The sequence below is a fragment of the Oncorhynchus mykiss genome, chromosome 18 (assembly GCF_057628025.1).
Source record: "Oncorhynchus mykiss isolate SJ-2025 chromosome 18, ASM5762802v1, whole genome shotgun sequence".
Taxonomy (NCBI): Eukaryota; Metazoa; Chordata; class Actinopteri; order Salmoniformes; family Salmonidae; genus Oncorhynchus; species Oncorhynchus mykiss.
The window spans coordinates 24,182,155-24,208,602 of NC_143039.1; the positions used below are offsets into that span (position 1 = coordinate 24,182,155).

General features: G+C 44.9%; 1 protein-coding gene across 2 annotated transcripts; it reads right to left on the minus strand.

Annotated features, from left to right (window-relative positions):
• Positions 1 to 64: 64 nt before the first annotated feature.
• On the minus strand, positions 65 to 25,559 carry LOC110495682 (gamma-tubulin complex component 3 homolog). Of its 2 annotated transcripts, none has more exons than XM_090207913.1 (21): positions 25,277 to 25,559; positions 22,347 to 22,454; positions 21,805 to 21,872; positions 21,629 to 21,703; positions 19,534 to 19,754; positions 18,741 to 18,895; positions 17,894 to 18,006; positions 14,772 to 14,966; positions 14,509 to 14,641; positions 14,247 to 14,413; positions 11,821 to 11,931; positions 11,604 to 11,712; positions 10,743 to 10,932; positions 10,479 to 10,614; positions 10,024 to 10,092; positions 9,473 to 9,608; positions 9,253 to 9,341; positions 8,985 to 9,116; positions 8,292 to 8,432; positions 2,937 to 3,053; positions 65 to 2,011 (listed from the first exon to the last, which is right to left on the minus strand). In XM_090207913.1, the coding sequence occupies exons 1-21, from the start codon at positions 25,350 to 25,352 to the stop codon at positions 1,850 to 1,852; spliced, it is 2,703 nt and encodes a 900-aa protein (XP_090064039.1). In that variant the 5' UTR covers positions 25,353 to 25,559; the 3' UTR covers positions 65 to 1,849. The 2 variants fall into 2 exon arrangements, with proteins under 2 accessions (XP_090064039.1, XP_090064040.1); XM_090207914.1 differs by having other exon boundaries at positions 14,509 to 14,635; positions 25,277 to 25,537.
• Positions 25,560 to 26,448: the final 889 nt, after the last annotated feature.

Sequence of the window (26,448 nt, forward strand, 5' to 3'; positions counted from 1 at the left end):
ACAAAGGCCCTCATATAGTCTACTTAGAATGCACCCTTGATGCTGACAAAAAAAACGAAGTACAAACTGTAAAAAACTTGACTTTATTATTAAAGAGATGACAGGATGTTTGTGTCCATGGCATGTCATTTCTATACATCTGTGCTATACAATGGACAGGATTTACAGACAGAGGTCTTGCAGTAGCATCTTCTCTTGGCACGCCCTGATGAGAACTTGTGATTGGAAAGAAAGACAGGGGAGCCTGCTGGGAGAGGTTAAAACACTAAAGGGTGCCTCTCTAATTCTGGGTGCATCTCTAATGGCACCCTATTATGTATGGTGCCATTTAGGACGCAACCAATAGCTTCATTGCCTCCTTTCCTTCATCTGCTCTGCTGACAGGTGAATGAAAGCAAGTCCTGGTAAGCATCTTCCATATCGCTTTCGGATCAGTGAAAAGGGAAGGGAGATGAGGAAGCCACCTCTGACTATTGAGATACACCCGAATACTACAGTATACTCCATCATAGGGGGGTTTTGAATGGCTAGTTATGTCACCATTCCACTTGTAGCTTCTTCAAGGTTTAATGTCGTATGACAATGTCGTATGACAAAAGCATTTTCCCAGGGTTGTCTGAGTGGTCAGAGAGAAAAGTGGCATAAGTTGGGTGCAACACGTTTGACAAATCTGTCTTGTACAATTAAGGAATTGAGCTGGTTCAACATGACAGTTTGACATGCAGAACAGAGGCCATAGTCTGCAAGGAGAATCAAGAGAAACCCAGTTAAATAATACAAAACACCAATAAAATCCTAACGTCTGTCCGTCTTTTAGCCTTAGGGGCTGTGGGCATTGTTCTTGAATCTCTTTAGAGAGGTGGGTGGGAGCCTGCTGTGTTGGTTCCATAATACCGTTGTTAAACAGCTATAAGTGTTTATTAACAGTTATAAAACACACCGCAGACTTTAAGACACTGGTATGAAAAATAAACAAACGTCAGTAAGAAAACCTAAACAAAATATTCACAGAACATCAAAACAAACCAATCAAATCAAGACATTCTGTTCATTATCAAATGTACAATATGAAATTCACACGGTGATGGTAGCCTATCAGACACCTCAAAGAGGTGAGGGTGAACACAGCTGGAGGCTGGAGGCAGACTACTAAAATGACAGGCTTCTAAAACCACACCTCCCAAGAGGGGACTGTGAAAGAGTGGGAAACGTGGATGTGTGTATGGTGTATTGAGCGTGTGTGTTTGTTTGTGTGAGTAATTTGCCAATGACATTGGGGAGGAGGCAGGGTTTCAAAATGTTCTGTTTGTTTATGTCATAGGGAAATGAATCCCAGTTAGCCCTATTTGTCTTGAGGTGTTAAAATGCAGGGCCAAATGGAATCTGTGAAGTCACCACTACATCATCCTCTTATTGTGCGTTCAAGACAACTGGGAATTCAGAAAAAAACTAGGTCAAATCATGACGTCATCAGGTCGGAAAGTCAGAGCTCTGGAAAGAGGCCCCGAGTTCCCGACTTGGAATTCCGAGTTGGATGACCGTTCAAAACGGGTTTTCCAAGTTGGAGATTGTTTTTTTTTTTTACAGAGTTCCCAGTTGTTTTGAACACACTGAAGTCAGAGATTTCAGAGTTCCTAGTTGTTTTGAATGCGGCATCATCTCCACCTGGCTCTATTCTGTCTGGCTCTTTTGTGATGTCAATGTTCTGTCTGGTTCTATTGTGATATCATCACAACAGATTCCATCTAGCCCTAATTTGATGTCATCTTCATGTCATATATAAATACTATCAAGGCAGATTCTGTGTGGCTCTCTGTCCCCATGTTGTGACATGGTGGTGTGCGTCAGGTCAGATGTTGGAGGGCCGTCGGCCCCTGGTTGTCCCCAGCGAGGCCCTCAGACGGGGATCTCTTGCCCGGTAGTGCTCGTTGAAGTCCAGTCTGAAGCTGAGGAAGCGCAGGCTCTCATCTGGACTAGTCATTATCAGCACCAGGAACTGCTGCACTATGCCCTGAGAAGGAGCACAACCAACCACAGATATTATCCACTGAACACTACCACAGACAACCAGACTGTCCTATCCACTGAACACTACCACAGACAACCAGACGGTCCTATCCACTGAACACTACCACAGACAACCAGACTGTCCTATCCACTGAACACTACCACAGACAACCAGACTGTCCTATCCACTGAACACTACCAAAGACAACCAGACGGTCCTATCCACTGAACACTACCACAGACAACCAGACTGTCCTATCCACTGAACACTACCACAGACAACCAGACTGTCCTATCCACTGAACACTACCACAGACAACCAGACGGTCCTATCCACTGAACACTACCACAGACAACCAGACTGTCCTATCCACTGAACACTACCACAGACAACCAGACGGTCCTATCCACTGAACACTACCACAGACAACCAGACTGTCCTATCCACTGAACACTACCACAGACAACCAGACGGTCCTATCCACTGAACACTACCACAGACAACCAGACGGTCCTATCCACTGAACACTACCACAGACAACCAGACGGTCCTATCCACTGAACACTACCACAGACAACCAGACTGTCCTATCCACTGAACACTACCACAGACAACCAGACTGTCCTATCCACTGAACACTACCACAGACAACCAGACGGTCCTATCCACTGAACACTACCACAGACAACCAGACGGTCCTATCCACTGAACACTACCACAGACAACCAGACGGTCCTATCCACTGAACACTACCACAGACAACCAGACGGTCCTATCCACTGAACACTACCACAGACAACCAGACGGTCCTATCCACTGAACACTACCACAGACAACCAGACGGTCCTATCCACTGAACACTACCACAGACAACCAGACTGTCCTAGTGAAAGCCACTGGGGTAGTGAGAAGAGAGTAAGACCCATACCTGGTAGAAGTGTGTTAGTATCCGTAGCTGAGAGCGCATTTTTGGTATGGTCTCCTGGAACTCTTGGATCCTCCTGTTCTCCTCTGCCTCCTTTTCAGCAGTCACGCCCCACTCACCCTGAAAACACACACACAGACAGGCAACATTAGAGGTGTCAAGTTTCAGACGGAACTTTGATGCTGTAGCATCAGGGTGGTATCAAAGTGTGGTACCAGAAACCCTAGACCCACTCCAATTTAAATACCACCCCAACAGATCCACAGACGATGCAATCTCTATTTCAGTCCACACTGCCCTTTTCCACATGGACAAAAGGAACACCTATGTTACAATGCTATTCATTGACTACAGCTCAGCGTTCAACACTATAGTGCCATCAAAGTTCATCAATAAGCTAAGGACCCTGGGACTAAGCACCAACCCTCTGCAACTGGATCCTGGACTTCCTGACGGGCTACCCCCAGGTGGTAAGGCTAGGTAACAACACATCCGCCACACTGATCCTTAACACAGGGGCCCCTCAGGGGTGCGTGCTCAGTCTCCTCCTGTACTCCCTGTTCACTCATGACTGCACGGCCAGGCACGAATCCAACACCATCATCAAGTTTGCCGATGACACAACAGTGTCTGGTCTGTGCCTGGTCTGATCACCAACAACGACGAGACTGACCTCCTCCCTGTTGGCTGAGACCTGGCCGTGTGGTGCCAGGACAACAACCTCTCCCTCAACATATCAAGACAAAGGAGACGATTGTGGACCACAGGAAAAGAAGGACCGAGCACGCCCCCATTCTCTTCGACGGGGCTGTAGTGGAGCAAGTTGAGAGCTTCAAGTTCCTTGGTGTCCACATCACCAACAAACTACCATAGTCCAAGCACACCAAGACAGTCGTGAAGAGGGCACGACAAAACTTATTCCCCATCAGGAGACTGAAAAGATTTGGCGTGAGTCCTCAGATCCTCAAAGGGTTCTACAGCTACACCATCGAGAGCATCCTGGTTGCATCACTGCCTGGTATGGCAACTGCTCGGCCATCCGACTGCGAGGCACTACAGAGGGTAGTGCGTACGGCCCAGTACATCACTGGGGCCAAGCTTCCTGACATCCAGGTCCTCTATACCAGCCGGTGTTGGAGGAAGGCCCTAAAAACTGTCCAGCCACCCGCGTCATAGACTGTTCTCTCTGCTACCGCACGGCAAGCAGTACCGGAGTGCCAAGTCTAGGTCCAAGAGGCTTCTAAACAGTTACTACCCCCAAGCCATAAGACTCCTGAACACCTAATCAAATGTCTACCCAGACTATTTTCATTGCCCCCCTCTTTTACACCGCTGCTACTCTCTGTAGATACAGTGCCTTGCGAAAGTATTCGGCCCCCTTGAACTTTGCGACCTTTTGCCACATTTCAGGCTTCAAACATAAAGATATAAAACTGTATTTTTTTGTGAAGGATCAACAACAAGTGGGACACAATCATGAAGTGGAACGACATTTATTGGATATTTCAAACTTTTTTAACAAATCAAAAACTGAAAAATTGGGCGTGCAAAATTATTCAGCCCCTTAGTTCAGCCCCTTAGTGCAGCAAACTCTCTCCAGAAGTTCAGTGAGGATCTCTGAATGATCCAATATTGACCTAAATGACTAATGATGATAAATACAATCCACCTGTGTGTAATCAAGTCTCCGTATAAATGCACCTGCACTGTGATAGTCTCAGAGGTCCGTTAAAAGCGCAGAGAGCATCATGAAGAACAAGGAACACACCAGGCAGGTCCGAGATACTGTTGTGAAGAAGTTTAAAGCCGGATTTGGATACAAAAAGATTTCCCAAGCTTTAAACATCCCAAGGAGCACTGTGCAAGCGATAATATTGAAATGGAAGGAGTATCAGACCACTGCAAATCTACCAAGACCTGGCCGTCCCTCTAAACTTTCAGCTCATACAAGGAGAAGACTGATCAGAGATGCAGCCAAGAGGCCCATGATCACTCTGGATGAACTGCAGAGATCTACAGCTGAGGTGGGAGACTCTGTCCATAGGACAACAATCAGTCGTATATTGCACAAATCTGGCCTTTATGGAAGAGTGGCAAGAAGAAAGCCATTTCTTAAAGATATCCATAAAAAGTGTTGTTTAAAGTTTGCCACAAGCCACCTGGGAGACACACCAAACATGTGGAAGAAGGTGCTCTGGACACAGCTGAACACACCATCCCCACTGTCAAACATGGTGGTGGCAGCATCATGGTTTGGGCCTGCTTTTATTCAGCAGGGACAGGGAAGATGGTTAAAATTGATGGGAAGATGGATGGAGCCAAATACAGGACCATTCTGGAAGAAAACCTGATGGAGTCTGCAAAAGACCTGAGACTGGGACGGAGATTTGTCTTCCAACAAGACAATGATCCAAAACATAAAGCAAAATCTACAATGGAATGGTTCAAAAATAAACATATCCAGGTGTTAGAATGGCCAAGTCAAAGTCCAGACCTGAATCCAATCGAGAATCTGTGGAAAGAACTGAAAACTGCTGTTCACAAATGCTCTCCATCCAACCTCACTGAGCTCGAGCTGTTTTGCAAGGAGGAATGGGAAAAAATGTCAGTCTCTCGATGTGCAAAACTGATAGACATACCCCAAGCGACAAAAGGTGGCGCTACAAAGTATTAACTTAAGGGTACTGAATAATTTTGCACGCCCAATTTTTCAGTTTTTGATTTGTTAAAAAAGTTTGAAATATCCAATAAATGTCGTTCCACTTCATGATTGTGTCCCACTTGTTGTTGATTCTTCACAAAAAAATACAGTTTTATATCTTTATGTTTGAAGCCTGAAATGTGGCGAAAGGTCGCAAAGTTCAAGGGGGCCGAATACTTTCGCAAGGCACTGTACATATTACCTCAACTAACCGGTGCCCCCGCACATTGACTCTGTACTGGCACCACCTTGTATATAGTCTCGTTATTGTTATTTTACTGCTGCTCTTTAATTACTTGTTACTTTTATTTCTTATTGTTATCTGTATTTTTTTTAACTGCATTGTTGGTTAGGGCATTTCACTGTAAGGTGTACGTACACCTGTTCTATTAGGCGCATGTGATTAATACGATTTGATTTGAAAGCGTAACCAGTGCCATCTCTTCACTTCAGTAACTGAGTAACTAACACCCATACTAAACTGTTACAGATTCCCACTCTATGACCCCAGCATTCTCCCCATAGAGACATGACCTTCAATGTCTTCTCTACTCACATACTTCTCATTCATGTAAACACACTCAACGGCCAATATTTAAAGTTAATATAAAATCCAATACCCCCCCATCACTGACCAACATCTTCTGTCACCCCAAACCCTCTTCCCTTGGACCTCAGTCTTATTTACAAGCTATTAAAAGAGAAACTTGGCAAACGCCGAGGCTGTGTTTGTTTTTCTAACACTTAAGAGTTTAATGCTCTGATGCTCAGGACCTGTTAAATCAATAGAATGACAACACCACCAGCATGGCCAATGGCCATTAAGGGGGGAACTTGAGTTGGCCCCTGGCTGGGTTCCAGACGACTTAGAACAAACAGGACATGGGACTCTGAAGACTACATGTTCCTCCAATTACGCTCTATAACTAAAAGTTATCATCATTATAAGTAGTTGAATTGGGCCAGTACACACCGGTACACCTCAAATGTTCTACTGCTTGAGTACCGGCACCTCTTATAGAATATTGGCTTAAAAATAGTGCAGAGTACCGGAACCTAAATATAAACAGTGCAGGTAAGGCTGTGGCAGTCACGAAACTTCGTCAGCCGGTGATTGTCAAGCAAATAACTGCCAGTCTCACAGTAACAGACCACATTCAGCATCCCCTGGCTTCCACACTGATGCAGACCTTTGGAATGTCTACATTTCAAAAAGTCTAATAAATTCATGTAATACAGCCCACACTTTCACAATAAATACATTATTTTAGTCAGGTCTAAAGAAACATGATATGAAGAAAATGTAGTCTATTTCAGAAGAACAGAATAGCATATTCTGAGTTGTCCTTATGATAGGTCCTGATCTGGCTATGCCAAATGGCTGTGGGCTACACTCATCTTTGCAGACAAGATTTGGTTAGAATTCTGTGGCATTATTTTATAGTATGAAGAATACAATTGAACAAAGCTGAATAAAATATTAAGGATACCTTCTCCAAACGATTTGAGGGAGCGCCCACATGCGGCTATTCTGTGTTGAGCAGTTAACAAAGAAACAGGTACTCCTTAATTTAGAGTTATTTATGTACCTTTAGTTGTGATACAAATGTTGGGCTGTATGTATTGATTTTTTTTATATATTCTAAGGCTGCATGATGTGACTAATGATGATAAGAAAAAAGTTGCTTGAAAGGCATGAGCTCTGCTTTGTTTTTGTGCAGGCTGTACACACTTCATCAGTCTCTCATTCACAATTTGACAAGCACTTGATAATGACTCGAATTACCTAGCGGCATCCCCTTTTGTGGCCGTAATGCCCCTAAAAAAAAAAGCTCCTCCAACTCACATGGCGCCCCGTCACGTGATCTAGTCTTTCTCACAGGTTACAAGTGAAGACAGACACATCGGGGACGCAATGCACCCGTCTTTATCTAATTCCGAGGTGCATATTGAAGATATTGGAAGAACTGTGCACATTTACTTTTCGTCAGCCAAAAAGATGAGTAGGCCTAATGAACTGCAAAACCACTAGCCTATGTCAATCTACTATCCCCCATAGTACTAAATAATATATTGTGAAATCTGTTTTAATTTAGAATGGACCATTATCATGCACCTGTCTAGAAACTGGGGCAGAGGGATAAAAATACATCTAGGCAATTAAATAGCAAAAATGGAGGACGCGTTTATTTTCATGCCAGCCAGGCAGGCTATACTCTTGTTGTAAATATAAGCTATGTGCTTAATATTAGGAAAGCTTAAAAAATAAAATATAGTAGGCCTAGCCAATAGAAAGCTGATGGGATCCTCCTCTTTTTAATAGAAGCCATCACTCTGTTTTCTCACGCAATTGCATAGCCTATAGAAATGTTACTCTCATGAAGTGTTTGATTAGATTTTCGAATACATTTGCATTCATTTCAGAGTGATTAGAGGGACAATAGAGTGCTGAGTACTAGGCAGTTAGCAAGTTTGGTAGGCTACTGAAGAACAGCAGCATCAGAGCTTGGAGAAGCCTAATTACCCTGACTAAACAGTCATGTGGCATTTGACTGCCTTCATGACTCGTGACCGCCAGTGTGGCGGTAATACGGTCACCGTAACAGCCCTAAGTGCTGGCACCCATTTCAGTCCACTTCAAGCCCCGATCCTTCTACCTCAGAATCCCTCTGCTTCTTCCGCTCCTCGTACTGCAGCCGCAGGGTGAGTTCCTCCAGGGCAGAGCGGTACAGAGAGTCCTGGGCACTCTGGAACTCTATGATCTGGTCAAAGATCGCCCTCAGCTGGTTCAACAAGGACTGAAGAGAGGATAGCGGGAGAGAAAAACATTTGAGATGACATTAGAGTTTATTAGTCACATGTACAGGGTCGCAGATGTAATAGCTGGGTACAGGGAAATTCTTAAAGGGATACTTAGAGATTTTGGCAATGAGGCCCTTTATCTACTTCCCCAGAGGCAGATGAACTTGCTGATACCATTTGTTAAGTCTCTGCATGCACTTTGAAGGAAGTTGCTAACTACCGCTAGCGCAATTGCTAACTAGCGTTAGCACAATGACTAAGTCTATGGGTATCAGCTAGCATGCTAGTAGATATCCATAGACTTCCAGTCATTGCGGTAAGACTAGTGAGACTAGCATTGGGTCACAAAACTACCTTCAACTTCCTTCATACTGGACACAAAAACATGAAAGTTTATCCACAAGTTCATCTGACTCTGGGGAAAATAGATAAAGGGCCTCATTGGCAACATCCCGAAGTATCCCTTTAAGCGCCAACAGGGCAGGTCAAAGAGAAGTGGACGTCAGTAAGTGTCTGTTAGAGTGTATGAGCATACGTGTGCGTCTCACCCTGCTGTTGGTGTCCAGTAGGCAGCGGGAGATGACAGAGTCTAAGAATCTTTCGTGGGCAGCGATGATGTGGTCTAGATCCTGGGCCTTTTCTACCTTGTTCCACAACTCATCCCAACAACACTCTAGCACCTGTATACATACATACACACAGAGACCCAGACAGCCAGAGACCCAGACAGACAGGGGAGGAGGGAGCGTGTGAGAGGAAGAGGCTAGGTGAACTCAGTGGTCTCTAGATAAATGAATGAAAAGTACGACCCCTGACCTCGAAGGTGATGTAGTACTGCATCTGGTGGATGAAGTGGACCATCTCATTGGCCAGGATGTGGCACTGGTGCAGCACGCCAGACAGCTCTGTAACACAACATCTAACATGTTACCCTGGCTGCCTTATCTACAGCTCTTTGGTACAAGACTCCCTCTGCTGGAGGTGAGAGGGAACTGCATGGTTGTGTGTATGTGTATGTGTGTGTGTGTGTCCTCACCTGGCATGCTCTTAAGCAGCTTGGCGTTGCACATCTGTCCCTTCCAGATGTCGGTGAGGATGTACTCCATACGCTTGGCCCGCCACAGGAAGTTGAACACCCGCAGGTAGTGGCTCATGCACTCCCGTGTGAACACCTGCCACAGCCAGAACCAGTGAGAGAAACAGAAAGCAAGAAGAGAGACAAAGGAGACACCAAATTAGACAGAGAGAAAGACAAAGGAGACAGAGTGAAGAGAGAGAGACTGCGTGAACACCTGTCACAGGGTAGCACAGCATTTACACATGTTCTCTCACCACATCACAGAACAACACAAAACCAGCCAGCACTTGACTTCATCTAACATGGTTGACTGGTGGCCTGTGAATGAACATGTATAACAGAACAGAAAGAAACAACGTTCAGATGCTCCAGGTGGGCTTTTATGGATGAATGAAGAGAGGAGAGGAGAAGCTTATTGGATTGTTTGTGAGGGTGTGTGTGTGTGTGGAGAGAGACAAGGCAACACCAGATAGGATGGTATGTGTATGTATGTAAAGTATTGTGGTTACCGTGGCGATAGGACCCTCTACGTGGTAGTCTAAACTGAAGACATCCCAGCCCGTATCCCCGGGAGACACCTTCAGAAGGAGCACAGATGGGTTGATGACCAGGCTTTAGTTCAGAGGGATAACATGGTGCCAAGTTGACAGTTTGAAATCTAATAGGTAGTGACACGTGTACATCCAGCATCCAGACATCAACCATCTAGGCTTCAGTTCAGAGGGCTAACAGTCTTGAGCCACGGGTTACCAGGTTGTGTTTCAAACCCCTGACTCAATACCATGTTAGCCCACTGAGATAAACCCTATGACAGCAGTAATGGTACGAGCTGTAGCCCATGACAGCAGTAATGGTATGAGCTGTAGCCCATGACAGCAGTAATGGTATGAGCTGTAGCCCATGACAGTAGTAATGGTATGAGCTGTAGCCCATGACAGTAGTAAAGGTATGAGATGCAGCCTACCTCCAGCAGGCGTACGTCCAGCCTCTTGAGGATCTCAGCGTTGTCATACTGGGCGTTGGTGGCCCTCACGGCTGTCTCCAGGATGCCTGTCAGGTTGTGTTGGTACAGAGTGGTGGCTGGGCGGGCCAGCTCTGGTCTGAAGGAACAAACACTAAGGTCAATAAATATGACATATAGGATGGTGTGTGTGTGTGGTGTGTGGTGTGTGGGGTGTGGTGTGTGGGGTGTGTGGGGTGTGTGTGGTGTGTGTGTGTGTGTACTAACTTTAGCAGGTCCATGAGGTGGCGTATGAAGTCTCCCTGGCCCAGCAGCAGGTATCGTCTCATGGCCTGCAGGTGCTCCAGCAGCAGATAGTTCTGGTTGAGCACATTCAGCAGGTACTTGCTAGTTTCAAAGTAGGCTGCATCTATCTTCCCCTGGAACGCCCCCTCCAGGTCTGATAACAGCTCTGCAGCTACAGAGAGAGAGTTATTATCTGTGGTCATTATGTGGGTACTGGAGTTGGCACTACATGATGCATATTAAACTCATCTCTCAGACCGTTTTCTGAACTCTGTATCTATAATTCAAGATAGATTCTGCATCCCAAATAGCACCCTATTCGCTTCATAATGCACTACTTTTGACCGGGGGCTTCATAATGCACTACCTTTAACCCTTAAGGTTATGGTCAGAAGTAGTGTACTATAAAAGGGAATAGGGTGGCATTTGGGACAGACAGGGTAAAAATACAACCCAACCCCTCCCCTTCCAACGGCAGTCAGTATGCAGTCATTCCCCTCAAGGACGAGGCTAAGGAAGGAACTGTAAAACCATTGATCAGCGACGGAGAGAGGAGCGAGACTAAATCCAGTCGATACGACAGTAAGTACCATAACAGTACAACCAGTTCTGATGCCAAACAGATCAATGCGGCTCTGCTCTCACTAGCTACAAACACTACTATGGCAAGACCAAGGCTTCTCTACTCTGTCGAAAGACACTGCCTGCTCAATACACACTCTCTGGAGGTATATTATGTACAAATGTGTACCAAACACCAAATGCCTGTGTTGTATTGAGCTAGCCACTGACAGGCCCCTTTCACAGTGTGTTGGGGTGGGGGAGAGAGGTCAGAGAGCGTACCATCTTTGGGGGAGTCTGTAGACTTGGAGGCCGGGGTGATTTTCCCTGGTGAGGTTCTGTCATGGCACACCTGATGCAGGAAGTTAATGGACTTTCCAATGAGCAGAACCTACAGAGACAGAAGAGAAAGAGAGAACGAGCAAAAGTGACATGTGAATGCAAAGTTGGTATTTTCTACGTTGAGGATGAGATAATTGGTGTTCGTGTGCGTGTCTACCTTGCGGGCCTGGTCCATGGTGATGAAGGTGGGTATCATGGACTTCCTCAGTGAGTACTTGTCGTGCCACAGTCTGTCTGTCTTCACCGTGGGGTCAGACGCCACAAAGAACTGCAGGGAGAGGAATCCCCATCACAATCACACCTCAAAAGACAGGACTCAACGATATCCGAACAACACAGGAGATTACTACAACAATGGATACTTATTACAGTAATGGAAAGAAAGTGAATGGTGGTTCCATCTCTCAGTCATGATCGTCACTGAGCCAGTGGTTCAACTTGAAAACCAAAATGGATGCTGATAAGTAGACATCAGTGTTACAAGGTGAAGACTTCTCTCCTAGGGGGTACAACAAGGGGGATTGAAAAGCCTTTTAGTAAACAAAAAGTATATATATAAAGTTTGATTTTAATTTCCGCTCTTCTTGTCATAATGAGTGTTTACAGTCTAACGCCACTTCCCAGCCGCCCCCTGGGCTGACAGAGGTGCCTGTAAGCTTCAGAGCCATACCCTCATTCCCCTCTGCTGGGAAGGAACAGCTCCATAACTATCACTTAGCCCTGCTACGGGGAGGGTCAATACAGGGGGCTTAAAACCAGTGTGCCCTTTGTAACATTCCCTTCTGAGAATAGCTCGGCAGTCGGTATTGAAAGCCGCTACAACTCTCCTGTGCTCTGTGCTTGCCCAATCAGCACTTAGTCTCAGGTAGACGGAGTCTGAGAGGGCGATTCAGCAGCAGGTGCATTAGGACTAGATTCACGGTCTTCTAATGTCCTGTCGTTGTGGAGACAGGGAGATGGATGGAGAGCAAGGACAGAGATAGGAGAGAGAGAAGAGAGGGCCATCACTCAGTTCCCCATTACCGTTCTCTCATCCATCCTCATTTGGAAGGCCGCCGTACCCCTCCCCCGACCCCCTTTCCCTCCATCTCAGCTCAGAGATTAACCTGTCTGTCGGAGTCCACTTCAGCCTGAGCTCAGCTACTACCGTCCGGACTCTGACCTTGACAAACTAAAGGAAGTGTGTGTGCATTATATTTAAGCAATAAGGCACAATGGGGTGTGGTATATGACGGGCTGTTCTGATGCACAACACATCGCGGCGTGCATGGACACAGCCCCTTAGCTGTGCCTTATTGCTATTATAAACTGGTTACCAACGTAATTAGAGCAGTAAAAATAAATGTAAAAGCGGTCATCAAGGCCACCCTAGTTTGAGAAACAGACGCATTCAAAGTCCTCAACTGGCAGCTTCAGTAAATACTACCCGCAAAACACCAGTCTCAACGTCAACAGCGAAGAGGCGACTCCAGGATGCTGGCCTTCTAGGCAGAGTTCCTCTGTCCAGTGTCTGTGTTCTTTTGCCAATCTTAATAAAAAAAATGATTGGCCAGTCTGAGATATGGCTTTTTCTTTGCAACTCTGCCTAGAAGGCCAGCATCCCGGAGTCGCCTTTTCACTGTTGACGTTGAGACTGGCTACAAAACGTAGCCTGTAAATCGAACCCACAAATGCTGATGCTCCATATACTCAACTAGACTAAAGAAGGCCAGTTTTATTGCTTCTTTAATCAGTACAACAGTTTTCAGCTGTGCTAACATAATTGCAAAAGGGTTTTCTAATGATCAATTAGCCTTTAAAATTATAAACTTGGATTATCTAACACAACATACCATTGGAACACAGGAGTGATAGTTGCTGATAATGGGCCTCTGTACGCCAATGTAGATATTCCATTAAAAATCTGCTGTTTCCAGCTACAATAATCATTTTCAATATTAACAATGTCTACACTGTATTTATGATCAATTTGATGTTATTGTCATGGACAAAAAAAAGGAGGTCTACAATTTTTTTCTGAGGTCTTTGCTGATTTCTTTTGATTTTCCCATGATGTCAAGCAAAGAGGCACTGAGTTTGAAGGTAGGCCTTGAAATACATCCACACGTACACCTCCAATTGACTCAAATGATGTCAATTAGCCTATCAGAAGCTTCTAAAGCCTTGACATTTTCTGGTGTTTTCCAAGCTGTTTAAAGGTACAGTCAACTTAGTGTATGTAAACTTCTGACCCACTGGAACTGTGATACAGTGAATTATAAGTGAAATAATCTGTCTGTAAACAATTGTTGGAAAAATTACTTGTGTCATGAACAAAGTAGATGTCCTAACCGACTTGCCAAAACTATAGTTTGTTAACAAGAAATTTGTGGAGTGGTTGAAAAATGAGTTTTAATGGCTCCAACCTAAGTGTATGTAAACTTTCGACTTCAAATGTATGTATGTATGTATGTATGTATGTATGTATGTATGTATATATGTATATATGTATATATGTATATATATATATATATATATATATATATATATATATATATATATGGTGTGTTCATTAAATATATGGTGTGTGTGTGCGCGCGTCACCTCATGGTAAGTGTCCTCCAGCTCTCCGTCGTAGATCCAGCGGTAGAGGAAGTTGAGGATGGGATGTGACACCAGGCTGAGGATGTGCTGCACCAGAGCTCTCATCTGAGGGTCCCCTGTCTTCCCATAGGCATGGACCGCTGACGCCAGTTCCCCTCCCTTCCTCCCTACACACATACACACACAACATTTGAACCACACACACTATTTAAATGGATTCTTTGATGGTACCAATCAGCAGGCGCCACAGACACAACTCTACCTTGGCAGAAGTCAACGAGGGCAGCCAGGGTTTTGAGGCGGACTTTCGGGTCGTAGGTCCAGACTAGGAGACGTCTGAGGGTCAGACTGCTCTCCACTCCCAGGTTCACTCCCTGGTCATCCTCCACCTGCAACTGTCAAACACACATTAACATATCCTGTAGCCTACATGGGCTTTTCCTCTTGAAGGGCTAAGAACAAAGTTCATTCACTTGAATAAGGCAGTACATTGTTTTGAGAGGTAGAGAAAGGTGTGTGTCTTACCTGTGAGTGCAGCACTGCCAGAAGTCTGTAGTACTCCTTCAGTTCCTGATGCAGGGAGGCACAGAAGCTCTGTCCCACCAGGCCAAAGGCTCGGTCCAGACTGCGCGAGTCAGTGTACTTCCTGATCTTGTTGTGGAGCCAGCCCAGCTCAGCCAATCGGCTACTGGTGTCCCTCAGAGACTTACAGAGCACCACCTAGGGACACACTGGAGAAGTTACAACAGGAGAATGCACACGCAGGCACAAAATACAGGGAATACTGTGAATATCTGTCAAAGTAACCCATTTAATGTGTGAAGGGGTTGCCAGGTTGGTAGTTAATTATCCCCGTGTGTACCATCTGTCCTGTATGGCTCCCCACAGACACGAGAAACTCACAATCGGAAAACGGGCCTCTCCTGCTGCCAGGTTACCATTCAGTCACTCACACACAAGTACGCCACAACCCGCCATGACTACAGCAACAACAAAGGAACAGCAGCTCTGCTCTTCAGCCCAGAATCATGAATAGGAACACATCAGCTGTATTACTACAGAGCCCTTTGCCAGTAGGGGGACCATTAGAATTCAAGATTCATCCCTTTCACACCCGTTTGTTCAGAATTCATGTAACTTTTTTTAAATGGTAGTCAGAGTGGCCCTTGTTTCACAGATTTAAGACATTCGCCAAGAAGCCTGGAGCCAAAGCGGTCTGCAGTCTCTCTCTGCTGACGGAGTCGTCTTATGAGGACGAGGTGTTGATACTCACCGTCTCTACTTTAGACAGAATAATAAAACATGATTGTCTCTAATAATGTTCCATTTCTGTATTCTGTTCTAATTATTCCGGAAACCGTGTTAGATTGAATAGGGCTTATAGCGTAACTGATGACTTCAAAAAGACCTCGGGAAACACCCTTGACGGCTAGATTTGGCTCCCGTGTTCTCGTCCGATACAGTGATCCGAGGCCAGCGCAGTGACAGCAGGCTATTTAGAACGCTGAGAAGATGTATAGCTGAAACAGGTCGACTGTAATTTGTAGGAATATTAGAAGGGAGGAAAGTTGTAATGAATCCTTGATGGATGATAGAGGTACACCATCGATGTGGCTCCTAACCAAAGAGCCAACTATTGATCTGTCAAGCTTTTTACCCTTTTTAGAAACAGATCATCAGCCATGATGTCAGCAGCACTACAGCTGAATCTGAAAAACGCTGTCGGTCGGCCGGTTCTACAACAGCCTTGATGTCAGCAGCACTACAGCTGAATCTGAAAAACGCTGTCGGTCGGTTCTACAACAGCCATGATGTCAGCAGCACTACAGCTGAATCTGAAAAACGCTGTCGGTCGGTTCTACAACAGCCATGATGTCAGCAGCACTACAGCTGAATCTGAAAAACGCTGTCGGTCGGTTCTACAACAGCCATGATGTCAGCAGCACTACAGCTGAATCTGAAAAACGCTGTTGGCCGGTTCTACAACAGCCTTGATGTCAGCAGCACTACAGCTGAATCTGAAAAACGCTGTTGGCCGGTTCTACAACAGCCTTGATGTCAGCAGCACTACAGCTGAATCTGAAAAACGCTGTCGGTCGGTTCTACAACAGCCATGATGTCAGCAGCACTACAGCTGAATCTGAAAAACGCTGTCGGTCGGTTCTACAACAGCCATGATGTCAGCAGCACTACAGCTGAATCTGAAAAACGCTGTCGGCCGGTTCTACAACAGCCATGATGTCAGCAGCACTACAGCTGAATCTGAAAAACGCTGTCGGCCGGTTCTACAACAGCCATGATGTCAGCAGCACTACAGCTGAATCTGAAAAACGCTGTCGGTCGGTTCTACAACAGCCTTGATGTCAGCAGCACTACAGCTGAATCTGAAAAACGCTGTCGGCCGGTTCTACAACAGCCATGATGTCAGCAGCACTACAGCTGAATCTGAAAAACGCTGTTGGCCGGTTCTACAACAGCCTTGATGTCAGCAGCACTACAGCTGAATCTGAAAAACGCTGTCGGTCGGTTCTACAACAGCCATGATGTCAGCAGCACTACAGCTGAATCTGAAAAACGCTGTCGGTCGGTTCTACAACAGCCTTGATGTCAGCAGCACTACAGCTGAATCTGAAAAACGCTGTTGGCCGGTTCTACAACAGCCTTGATGTCAGCAGCACTACAGCTGAATCTGAAAAACGCTGTCGGCCGGTTCTACAACAGCCATGATGTCAGCAGCACTACAGCTGAATCTGAAAAACGCTGTCGGTCGGTTCTACAACAGCCTTGATGTCAGCAGCACTACAGCTGAATCTGAAAAACGCTGTCGGTCGGTTCTACAACAGCCATGATGTCAGCAGCACTACAGCTGAATCTGAAAAACGCTGTCGGTCGGTTCTACATCAGCCATGATGTCAGCAGCACTACAGCTGAATCTGAAAAACGCTGTCGGTCGGTTCTACAACAGCCATGATGTCAGCAGCACTACAGCTGAATCTGAAAAACGCTGTCGGTCGGTTCTACATCAGCCATGATGTCAGGGAGTCAGCTAGCGATGAAACAGGGTAATCTGTCAATAACTGGTCTAGCTAGTATGGATGGAAGTACGGCGCTGTCAACATTAAACAATTTAGTCATTTAGCAAGACGCTCTTATCCAGAGAGACTTACAGGAGCAATTAGGGTTATGTGCCTTGCTCAAGGGCACAGACAGATTTTTCACCTAGTCAGCTTGGGGATTCAAACCAGAGACTTTCGGTTTCTGGCCCAACGCTCTTAACGTCTAGCCTACCTACCATGGTGTGTGTAAACACAACACGTTGACTAACTGACATATACGCAGTTTACAAAACATTAGGAATACCTGCTCTTTCCATCACTTGTTAAATCCACTTCAATCCGTGTAGATGAAGGGGAGGAGACAGGTTAAAGAAGGATTTTTAAGCATTGGGACATGGATTGTGTATGTGTGCCATACAGAGGGTGGATGGGCGAGACAAAACACTGAAGTGCCTTTGAACGGGGTAAGGTAGTAGGTGTCAGGCGCACCGCACCGGTTCGTCAGGGAAATATTTCAGGAACAAGGGGCACAAACTGAAATACCAAAGACACCTTGGACATTGTTCACGTATGACCGAATGTTCACGTCACCTTGGAGTCGATCTTGTAGCAGTTGTCTGTGTTGCTCATCTTAATGAACTTGCCGTCGATCCCCTGGAAGACATACAGGATGTCTCTGACCAGTGCAGCCTCACCAACCTCCGCTGGAGAGGAGAAGAACGAGGGATTCAGAAAAACAAAAAGTAGGACAACATTAACGAAAGCCATAAAAGTTACAGTACCAGTCAAAAGTTTGGACACCTCATCATTCAATTGTTTTTCTTTATTTCTAATATTTTCTACATCGTAGAATAACAGTGAAGACGTCCAAACTATGAATTAACACATATGGAATCATGTAGTAAGCAAAAAAGTGTTGAACAAATCAAAATATATTTTATATTTGTTTAACACTGTTTTGGTTACTACATGATTCCATGTGTGTTATTTCATAGTTTGGACGTCTTCACTGTTATTCTACAATGTAGAAAATAGTACACAAAGAAAAACCCTGGAATGAGTAGGTGATGTATCTCTCTGTATATCTATTTATGTCAGCCCTCAACCCTGTCAGTGGAGCACTAAGACAAATTAAATACCGGGAGAGCAACTAAACGGTTTATGAAATGAGGCGATTCTTACTGCAGAACAGGAACATTTCATTGCAGACTTGGTACATTTCCCTCAGACCTAATCTCTTTCTGTTTAATATTGAGTATTCAGTTTGCAGAGCCACTGTGCAGAGTGTCTTTTACCATTACAGGCCCCCTACCCAACTTCTGCCTACGTTACAAAATGTCCTCCAACCGTGACGCATGTCCCAACTACGCCATGTAGTTCCATACACAAAACGTAGGCTTATACATCCCAACAATGTCAGTCCCCACCCCCAACTAACCAGTGAGGTCCCCGTCATGGCGTGGCCTGGGGGCCCGGGTGGACAGGGGTGGGGGGCCGAGCGGGGCCCGTGAGGTAGGTGCTAGGGCGGAGGTGTTGGGGAGGGCCCACGCCAGCCGAGAGCCCAGCTGCTGCCCTGCTGTCTGGGGTGGGTGTCTGGAGAGAGCAAACATAGAAATGTTTAATGGACCATTTTGTATGTTTACATCTGTGTAACTATAGACATGTTTTCTCCCCCTCGACATGCATAACTCTTCCCCTATACATGTTGGTTCTCCTAATGCAAACTGTCTTGTAGGACCATTACCACTAATAGCCTGTTAATGAGGGACTCTTGCCTTTCGACAGCAGAGAATGGCTTTAGAGTCACACCACTGTAGCGATGCCTCAGCTCCAAATGACTTTTATAGTGTTGATGATGATCCACTCAACCACCCACTAATCAGATACTTACCCTGGCACTAGACGAGTATAGCCAGACTAATTATACACAAGTGCTTGTGGGGTTGTGGAGAAGGACATGCATAATTGATGCTCACAACGGAATGGAAATACCCTGCTACAACAAATGGCTACAAAGAAAAATACATTTTTAAACATGTCCTACTAATTTAAGACCCCTTCATATTCTGAAGGTGCATTGGTTATGCAGGTGCGGTGCTGAGCTACAACAAACGCATGCACTCCCTGCGAGTCCACAGGAACAAGACTGAAGAAAGTCTAGAGTCATGTACGACTGACTATGGAGTCCTGGGTGCTGACCGGACAAACAGGGTTCCATCAATTGGTCTTACCCAGCCAGCAGGGGCTGAGGGGTGGGTGTGGGCCCGTTGAGGGAGTACACCCCCAGGCTGCTGATGCCACTGGTGCCCATGCTGGTGGAGATCTGGGAGCCCCCGGGCCCCAAGCGCTCGGGGTAGCTGAGGGGCAGGCTCCCGGGCCGAGTGCAGTAGAACGGGGTGGAGTGGGCGTCCCGTGGGAGGGCCTGGGCAAACAGTGCCCCATAGCTGCCAACCTGGGAATGACACGCTATCAAATCAATGATGTATCAATTAAATAATCAAATGTGGAATAATATAGAACATTTACTAGAATAGCTTTTTCTGCTATTAATGGAGTTTTACAGAACTAATATGGCCGCGATGGAATTACTGTTTGTGATGATGCAGCCTGGAGGATAATAATGCTTTCATTTTCTGTATCTACAGTACCAGTCAAAAGTTTGGACACAAAGGTTTATCTTTATTTCTACTATTTCCAACATTGCAGAAAAATAGTGAAGACATCAAAACTATGAAAAAACACATATGGAATCATGCAGTACCCCCCCCCCCCCCCCCCCCCAAAAAAAACTTAAATAAATCCAAATATATTTTATATTTGAGATTCTTCAAAGTAGCCACCCTTTGCCTTGATGACAGCTTTGCAAACTCTTGGCATCTCTCAACCAGCTTCATGAGGTAGTCACCTGGAATGCATTTCAATCAACAGCTGTGCCTTGTTAAAAGATCATTTGTGGAATTTCTTTCCTTCTTAATGCATATGAGACAATCAGTTGTGTTGTGACAAGGTAGGGGTGGTATACAGAAAATAGCCCTATTTGGTAAAAGACCAAGTCCATATTATGGCAAGAACAGTTCAAATAAACAAAGAGAAACGACAGTCCATCATTACTTTAAGACATGAAGGTCAGTCAATAAGGAAAATTTCAAGAACTTTGAAAGTTACTTCAAGTGCAGTCGCAAAAACCATCAAGCGCTATGATGAAACTGGCTCTCATGAGGACCGCCACAGGAATGGAAGACCCTGAGTTACCTCTGCTGCAGAGGATAAGTTCATTAGAGAGTTACCAGCCTCAGAAATTGCAGCCCAAATATATGCTTCACAGATGTCAAGTAACAGACACATCTCAACATCAACTGTTTAGAGAAGACTGCATGAATCAGGCTTTCATGGTCGAATTGCTGCAAAAAAGCCACTACTAAAGGAGACCAATAATAAGAAGAGACTTGCTTGGGCCAAGAAACACAAGCAATGGACATTAGACCGGTGGAAATCTGTCCTTTGGTCTGATGAGTCCAAATTTGAGATTTTTGGTTACAACCACCATTTCTATGTGAGAGTAGGTGAACGGATGATCTCCGAATGTGTGGCTCCCACCGTGAAGCATGGAGGAGGTGGTGTGATGGTGTGGGGGTGCTTTGCTGGTGACACTGTCAGTGATTTATTTAGAATTGAAGGCACACTTAACCAGCATGGCTACCACAGCCTTCTGCAGTGATACGCCATCCCATCTGGTTTGCACTTAGTGGGACTATCATTTGTTTTTCAACAGGACAATGACCCAACACACCACCACGCTGTGTAAGGGATATTTGAACAAGAAGGAGAGTGATGCAGTGCTGCATCAGATGACCTGGCCTCCACAATCACTCGATCTCTACCCAATTGAGATGGTTTTGGATGAGTTGGAACGCAAATTGAAGGAAAAGCAGCCAACAAGTGCTCAGCATATGTGGGAACTCCAACAAAACTGTTGAAAAAGCATTCCAGGTGAAGCTGGTTGAGAGAATGCCAAGAGTACAAAGCCAATACAAGCATGGCTACTTTGCAGAATCTAAAATCTAAAATATATTTTGATTTGTTCAACAGTTTTTTGGATACTACATGATGCCATGTGGGTTATTTCATAGTTCTGATGTCTTCACTATTATTCTACAATGTGGAAAATAGTAAAAATAAACAAAAACCCTGGAATTAGTAGCTGTATCCAAACTGTTGACTGGAACTGTATTTATAGCTATGGTTAGTGTGTGTGTGTGTGTGTGTGTGTGTGTGAGTGAGAGAGAGAGAGAGCGAGCACTATGGTGTAATGACAAGTATACCCACCCTGGACGGTTTCCTGGGGTCCTCACATAGACTGAGCAGCAGGTATAAGACGGACCACCTGTGTTTCAGCACCCCCTGTTAACGGAAAGCAAAACACACAGATTCTCAATTGGTTCTCCTTTCAAAGCCAATACAAGTATGCATATGCACCAGGGTATTTGGAACAGAAGACTGACCTGAGTCTGCAGCTTTCTGTGGAGCTCAGAGAACAGGGCAGCGTCACCCTCTCTCCTCTGCTTCAGCACTGGAGAACCAAAGGACAAGACAAACAGAATCAGACCACTAAATAAACAGACATAGACCAATTCCAAAAACACAAGTTGATTAAAAGGGGCTCAACTCCACTCCGAAAAAGGGTAAGTGCTTTTTTAAACTTTACTATGCTTAGCGATCGATAAGATGGTCAGTAGTGGCATTACTCCGACTACAAACAAAATCTATTGAGATTTACTATTATGGAGACTTAACAACCACATTTCTTTATTGTCAAATGTACCTTTAACACGAGACAGAAAAGCTCTACTGGAAAACAACGACAAAAGACCACATTAACAAAGGATGCATGTTTGCAAAGGAAACAGAAAAAGCGCAAACCAGTGATGTGCAGATGCCACTTTCGACTGTCGAGATGGACCCTCAAAGAGGATTCACTCAGCAAACCTGTCCAGTTTAGGTCACTCCCATTACTGTCTCTAATAATAGGTCATAGGTCACTCACGTTCTTTTTTGATCTTCTCTGACACTAGGAACTCATCCCTCTCAATGGTGGGAGCATAGTTACTCCCGACGACTCTCACAGCATACTGGAACTGGTGGGCTACTTCAGCTGAAATGTGAAATAGGGTTGAGTTGAAGTATTGAGCATGGAATATCGGCTTTTCCTAAACCGTGTCACTACTGGTGAATGAATCTTTCAGACTGGTTCAAATCTTACAGATGCAGAACGTTTCCCCTAAATCTGTAGCTAGCGCCCAATCTTACACTTTCTGGTAGTCACAAAACGTGGAGAAACATGCCTTCAATTGTGCAGGCAATACCACCACATTTACATAGAAAAATACCCAAAATGTCCCTTGTCTATCACCAATGTTTCAAATATAAATATATCCTACTCAAAAAAATAAAGGGAACACTTAAACAACACAATGTAACTCCAAGTCAATCACACTTCTGTGAAATCAAACTGTCCACTTAGGAAGCAACACTGATTGACAATAAAGTTCACATGCTGTTGTGCAAATGGAATAGACAACAGGTGGAAATTATAGGCAATTAGCAAGACACCCCCAATAAAGGAGTGGTTCTGCAGGTGGTGACCAGACCACTTCTCAGTTCCTATGCTTCCTGGCTGATGTTTTGGTCACTTTTGAATGCTGGCGGTGCTTTCACTCTAGTGGTAGCATGAGACGGAGTCTACAACCCACACAAGTGGCTCAGGTAGTGCAGCTCATCCAGGATGGCACATCAATGCGAGCTGTGGCAAGAAGGTTTGCTGTGTGTCAGCGTAGTGTCCAGAGCATGGAGGCGCTACCAGGAGACAGGCCAATACATCAGGAGACGTGGAGGAGGCCGTAGGAGGGCAACAACCCAGCAGCAGGACCGCTACCTCCGCCTTTGTACCAGGAGGAGCACTGCCAGAGCCCTGCAAAATTACCTCCAGCAGACCACAAATGTGCATGTGTCTGCTCAAATGGTCAGAAACAGACTCCATGAGGGTGGTATGAGGGCCCGACGTCCACAGGTGGGGGTTGTGCTTACAGCTCAACACCGTGCAGGCGTTTGGCATTTGCCAGAAAACACCAAGATTGGCAAATTCGCTGCTGGCGCCCTGTGCTCTTCACAGATGAAAGTAGGTTCACACTGAGCACATGTGACAGACGTGACAGAGTCTGGAGATGCCGTGGAGAACTTTCTGCTGCCTGCAACATCCTCCAGCATGACCGGTTTGGCGGTGGGTCAGTCATGGTGTGGGGTGGCATTTCTTTGGGAGGGCCGCACAGCCCTCCATGTGCTCGCCAGAGGTAGCCTGACTGCCATTAGGTACCGAGATGAGATCCTCAGACACCTTGTGAGACCATATGCTGATGCGGTTGGCCCTGGGTTCCTCCTAATGCAAGACAATGCTAGACCTCATGTGGCTGGAGTGTGTCAGCAGTTCCTGCAAGAGGAAGGCATTGATGCTATGGACTGGCCCGCCCGTTCCCCAGACCTGAATCCAATTGAGCACATCTGGGACATCATGTCTCGCTCCATCCACCAACGCCACGTTGCACCACAGACTGTCCAGGAGTTGGCGGATGCTTTAGTCCAGGTCTGGGAGGAGATCCCTCAGGAGACCATCCGCCACCTCATCAGGAGCATGCCCAGACGTTGTAGGGAGGTCATACAGGCACGTGGAGGCCACACACACTACGGAGCCTCATTTTGACTTGTTTTAAGGACATTACATCAAAGTTGGATCAGCCTGTAGTGTGGTTTTCCACTTTAATTTTGAGTGTGACTCCAAATCCAGACCTCCATGGGTTGATTAATTTGATTTCCATTGATAATTTTGTTGTCAGCACATTCAACTATGTAAAGAAAAAAGTATTTAATAAGAATATTTCATTCATTCAGATCTAGAATGTGTTATTTTAGTGTTCCCTTAATTTTTTTGAGCAGTGTGTGTGTATATATATATATATATATATATATATATATATATATATATATATATATATATATATATATATATATATATATATATACACACATACTTACTCTGACGATTCTATGGTGTTGGTACTTGAGACAAAATATCCACAGGAAAGTATTATTAAAATGACTTCAAAACGCGGTTCTGTGTGTGTGGCAATCAAGATGTGTTTGCTCATGATCAAAGGCACGTGACAAGACGGTAAGTCCATGCATACTAACAGGTGTTAACATGGTTTTGAGCATGTGCCAGGTGATAGAAAATTAAACTTCAGTACCTGCGCTCTAAAAAGTCGGGTAAACAATACTTTCGGGTGAATATTTTGTCTCATATTTCGAGCAGCTGAAAGACTAGCTGCACGGACAACCGGTATAGTAAGTTCAAACGTAATTGTATTCAACATTCTGGCTTGTAAGGAAAATGTCCACGATTGTGCAGTGCTTTGTTTCAGACTGTATACCAAGAATTGGTATCAGTCAGATTTATTAGGCAAACTTTCTGGCAGCCTGGCAAGCCAAGCTAGCTATCCCTAACTAGCTAACTTACTTGAACAAGGCGTGGTTGGACTGTTGTCAACCGTATCTGCAGCTACCTATATGTAGTTATGACACACTTTTGGTAGTTAGCTAGTTAAAGCCTTGGATGTAGCCATCACCTAAATACAAATAAGGGTCGAGCTAACGTTAGTTAGATGGCTAGCTGGGGTCCATACATAGCCTACCATCTCTGACTTGGCTGGCTAGGTGTACAGTTACTAGCTAGCATTGGCTGTCACACAAACTTGACTTAACTAAAAACGTAGTTGGCTACTGTAGCTAGATGGCGAGCTGAACGCTGGTATACAACTGTTATATCAGCATCACTGTTAAATGTTAGCTAGCTAGCTAGCAACAGACCAGGCTAGCTGCACATAACCGCGCCTGGGCAATCTAACAAGCTAGCATCATAGCTACCTTCGCTCTTCCCAGTGATCCTGCAGCAGAGACTTTGGAGGAGGACGTTGGGGGATTTTTGATCTAGGGCAGCCATTGCGTTGCAGTCTTTAGTTTTCCTTATCAGACACCAGCGATACTACTGGATGCAGTTGTACCCACTACGATTGTTCTTGCTTTAGGTTTTCACTCTCAGTAACAGCCATTTTAACGGAACCCGCCGAAACCGTCCTGACTGGAGGCGTTGCTAGCAAGAAGAGATGGGAAAAATAAATGAAAATATTACCCTCCAAAACAAGGCAATGGCGCTAAAGGTTCCCATCTCAGTTGTTCCTAGCCTTCGCCCCATGCTTATGGTGGTCAAATTGTAAGCTAAGTAGATAGCTAGTTGACTGTTAATTTTGAAATACATTTTCAATGTTATTATTTTTTTTAATTGGAATTAATTGCAATGAAAGACAGCCGTATCGAAAGACAGTTATTTTGCATTTCAGAACCAGGAGTGTGGACAGTTCCCAGACTTGGGGTACAAGGCAAGTATTTCATGACCCACGTAGTGGACAACTCTCTGTCTCTGTCTCTCTGTCTCTCGCTCTCAATTCAATTTCAATTCAAGGGCTTTATTGGCATGGAAAGCATATGTTAACATTGCCAAAGCAAGTGAAGTAGATAATAAATAAAAGTGAAATGAACAATGCAAATGAACAATAAACATTACACTCACAAAAGTTCCAAATGAATAAAGACATTTCAAATGTTATATAGTATGTCAATATACAGTGTTGTAACGATGTGCAAATAGTTAATGCACAAAAGGGGAAAAAAAATAAACATAAATATGTATTGTAATTTACAATGGTGTTTGTTCTTCACTGATTGCCCCTTTCTTGTGGTAACAGGTCACAATTATTGCTTCTGTGATGGCACACTGTGGTATTTCACCCAGTAGAAATGGGTGTTTATCAAAATTGGGTTTGTTTTCAAATTATTTGTGGGTCTGTGTAATCTGATGGAAATATGTGTCTCTAATATGGTCATACATTGGGCAGGAGTTTAGGAAGTGCAGCTCAGGTTCCACCTCATTTTGTGGGCAGTGTGCACATAGACAGACTTGGCTCTCAAGAGAAGACAGGCTAAGGCGTTCTTTCTCAATAGCAAGGCAATGCTCACTATGTCTGTGCATAGTCAAAGCT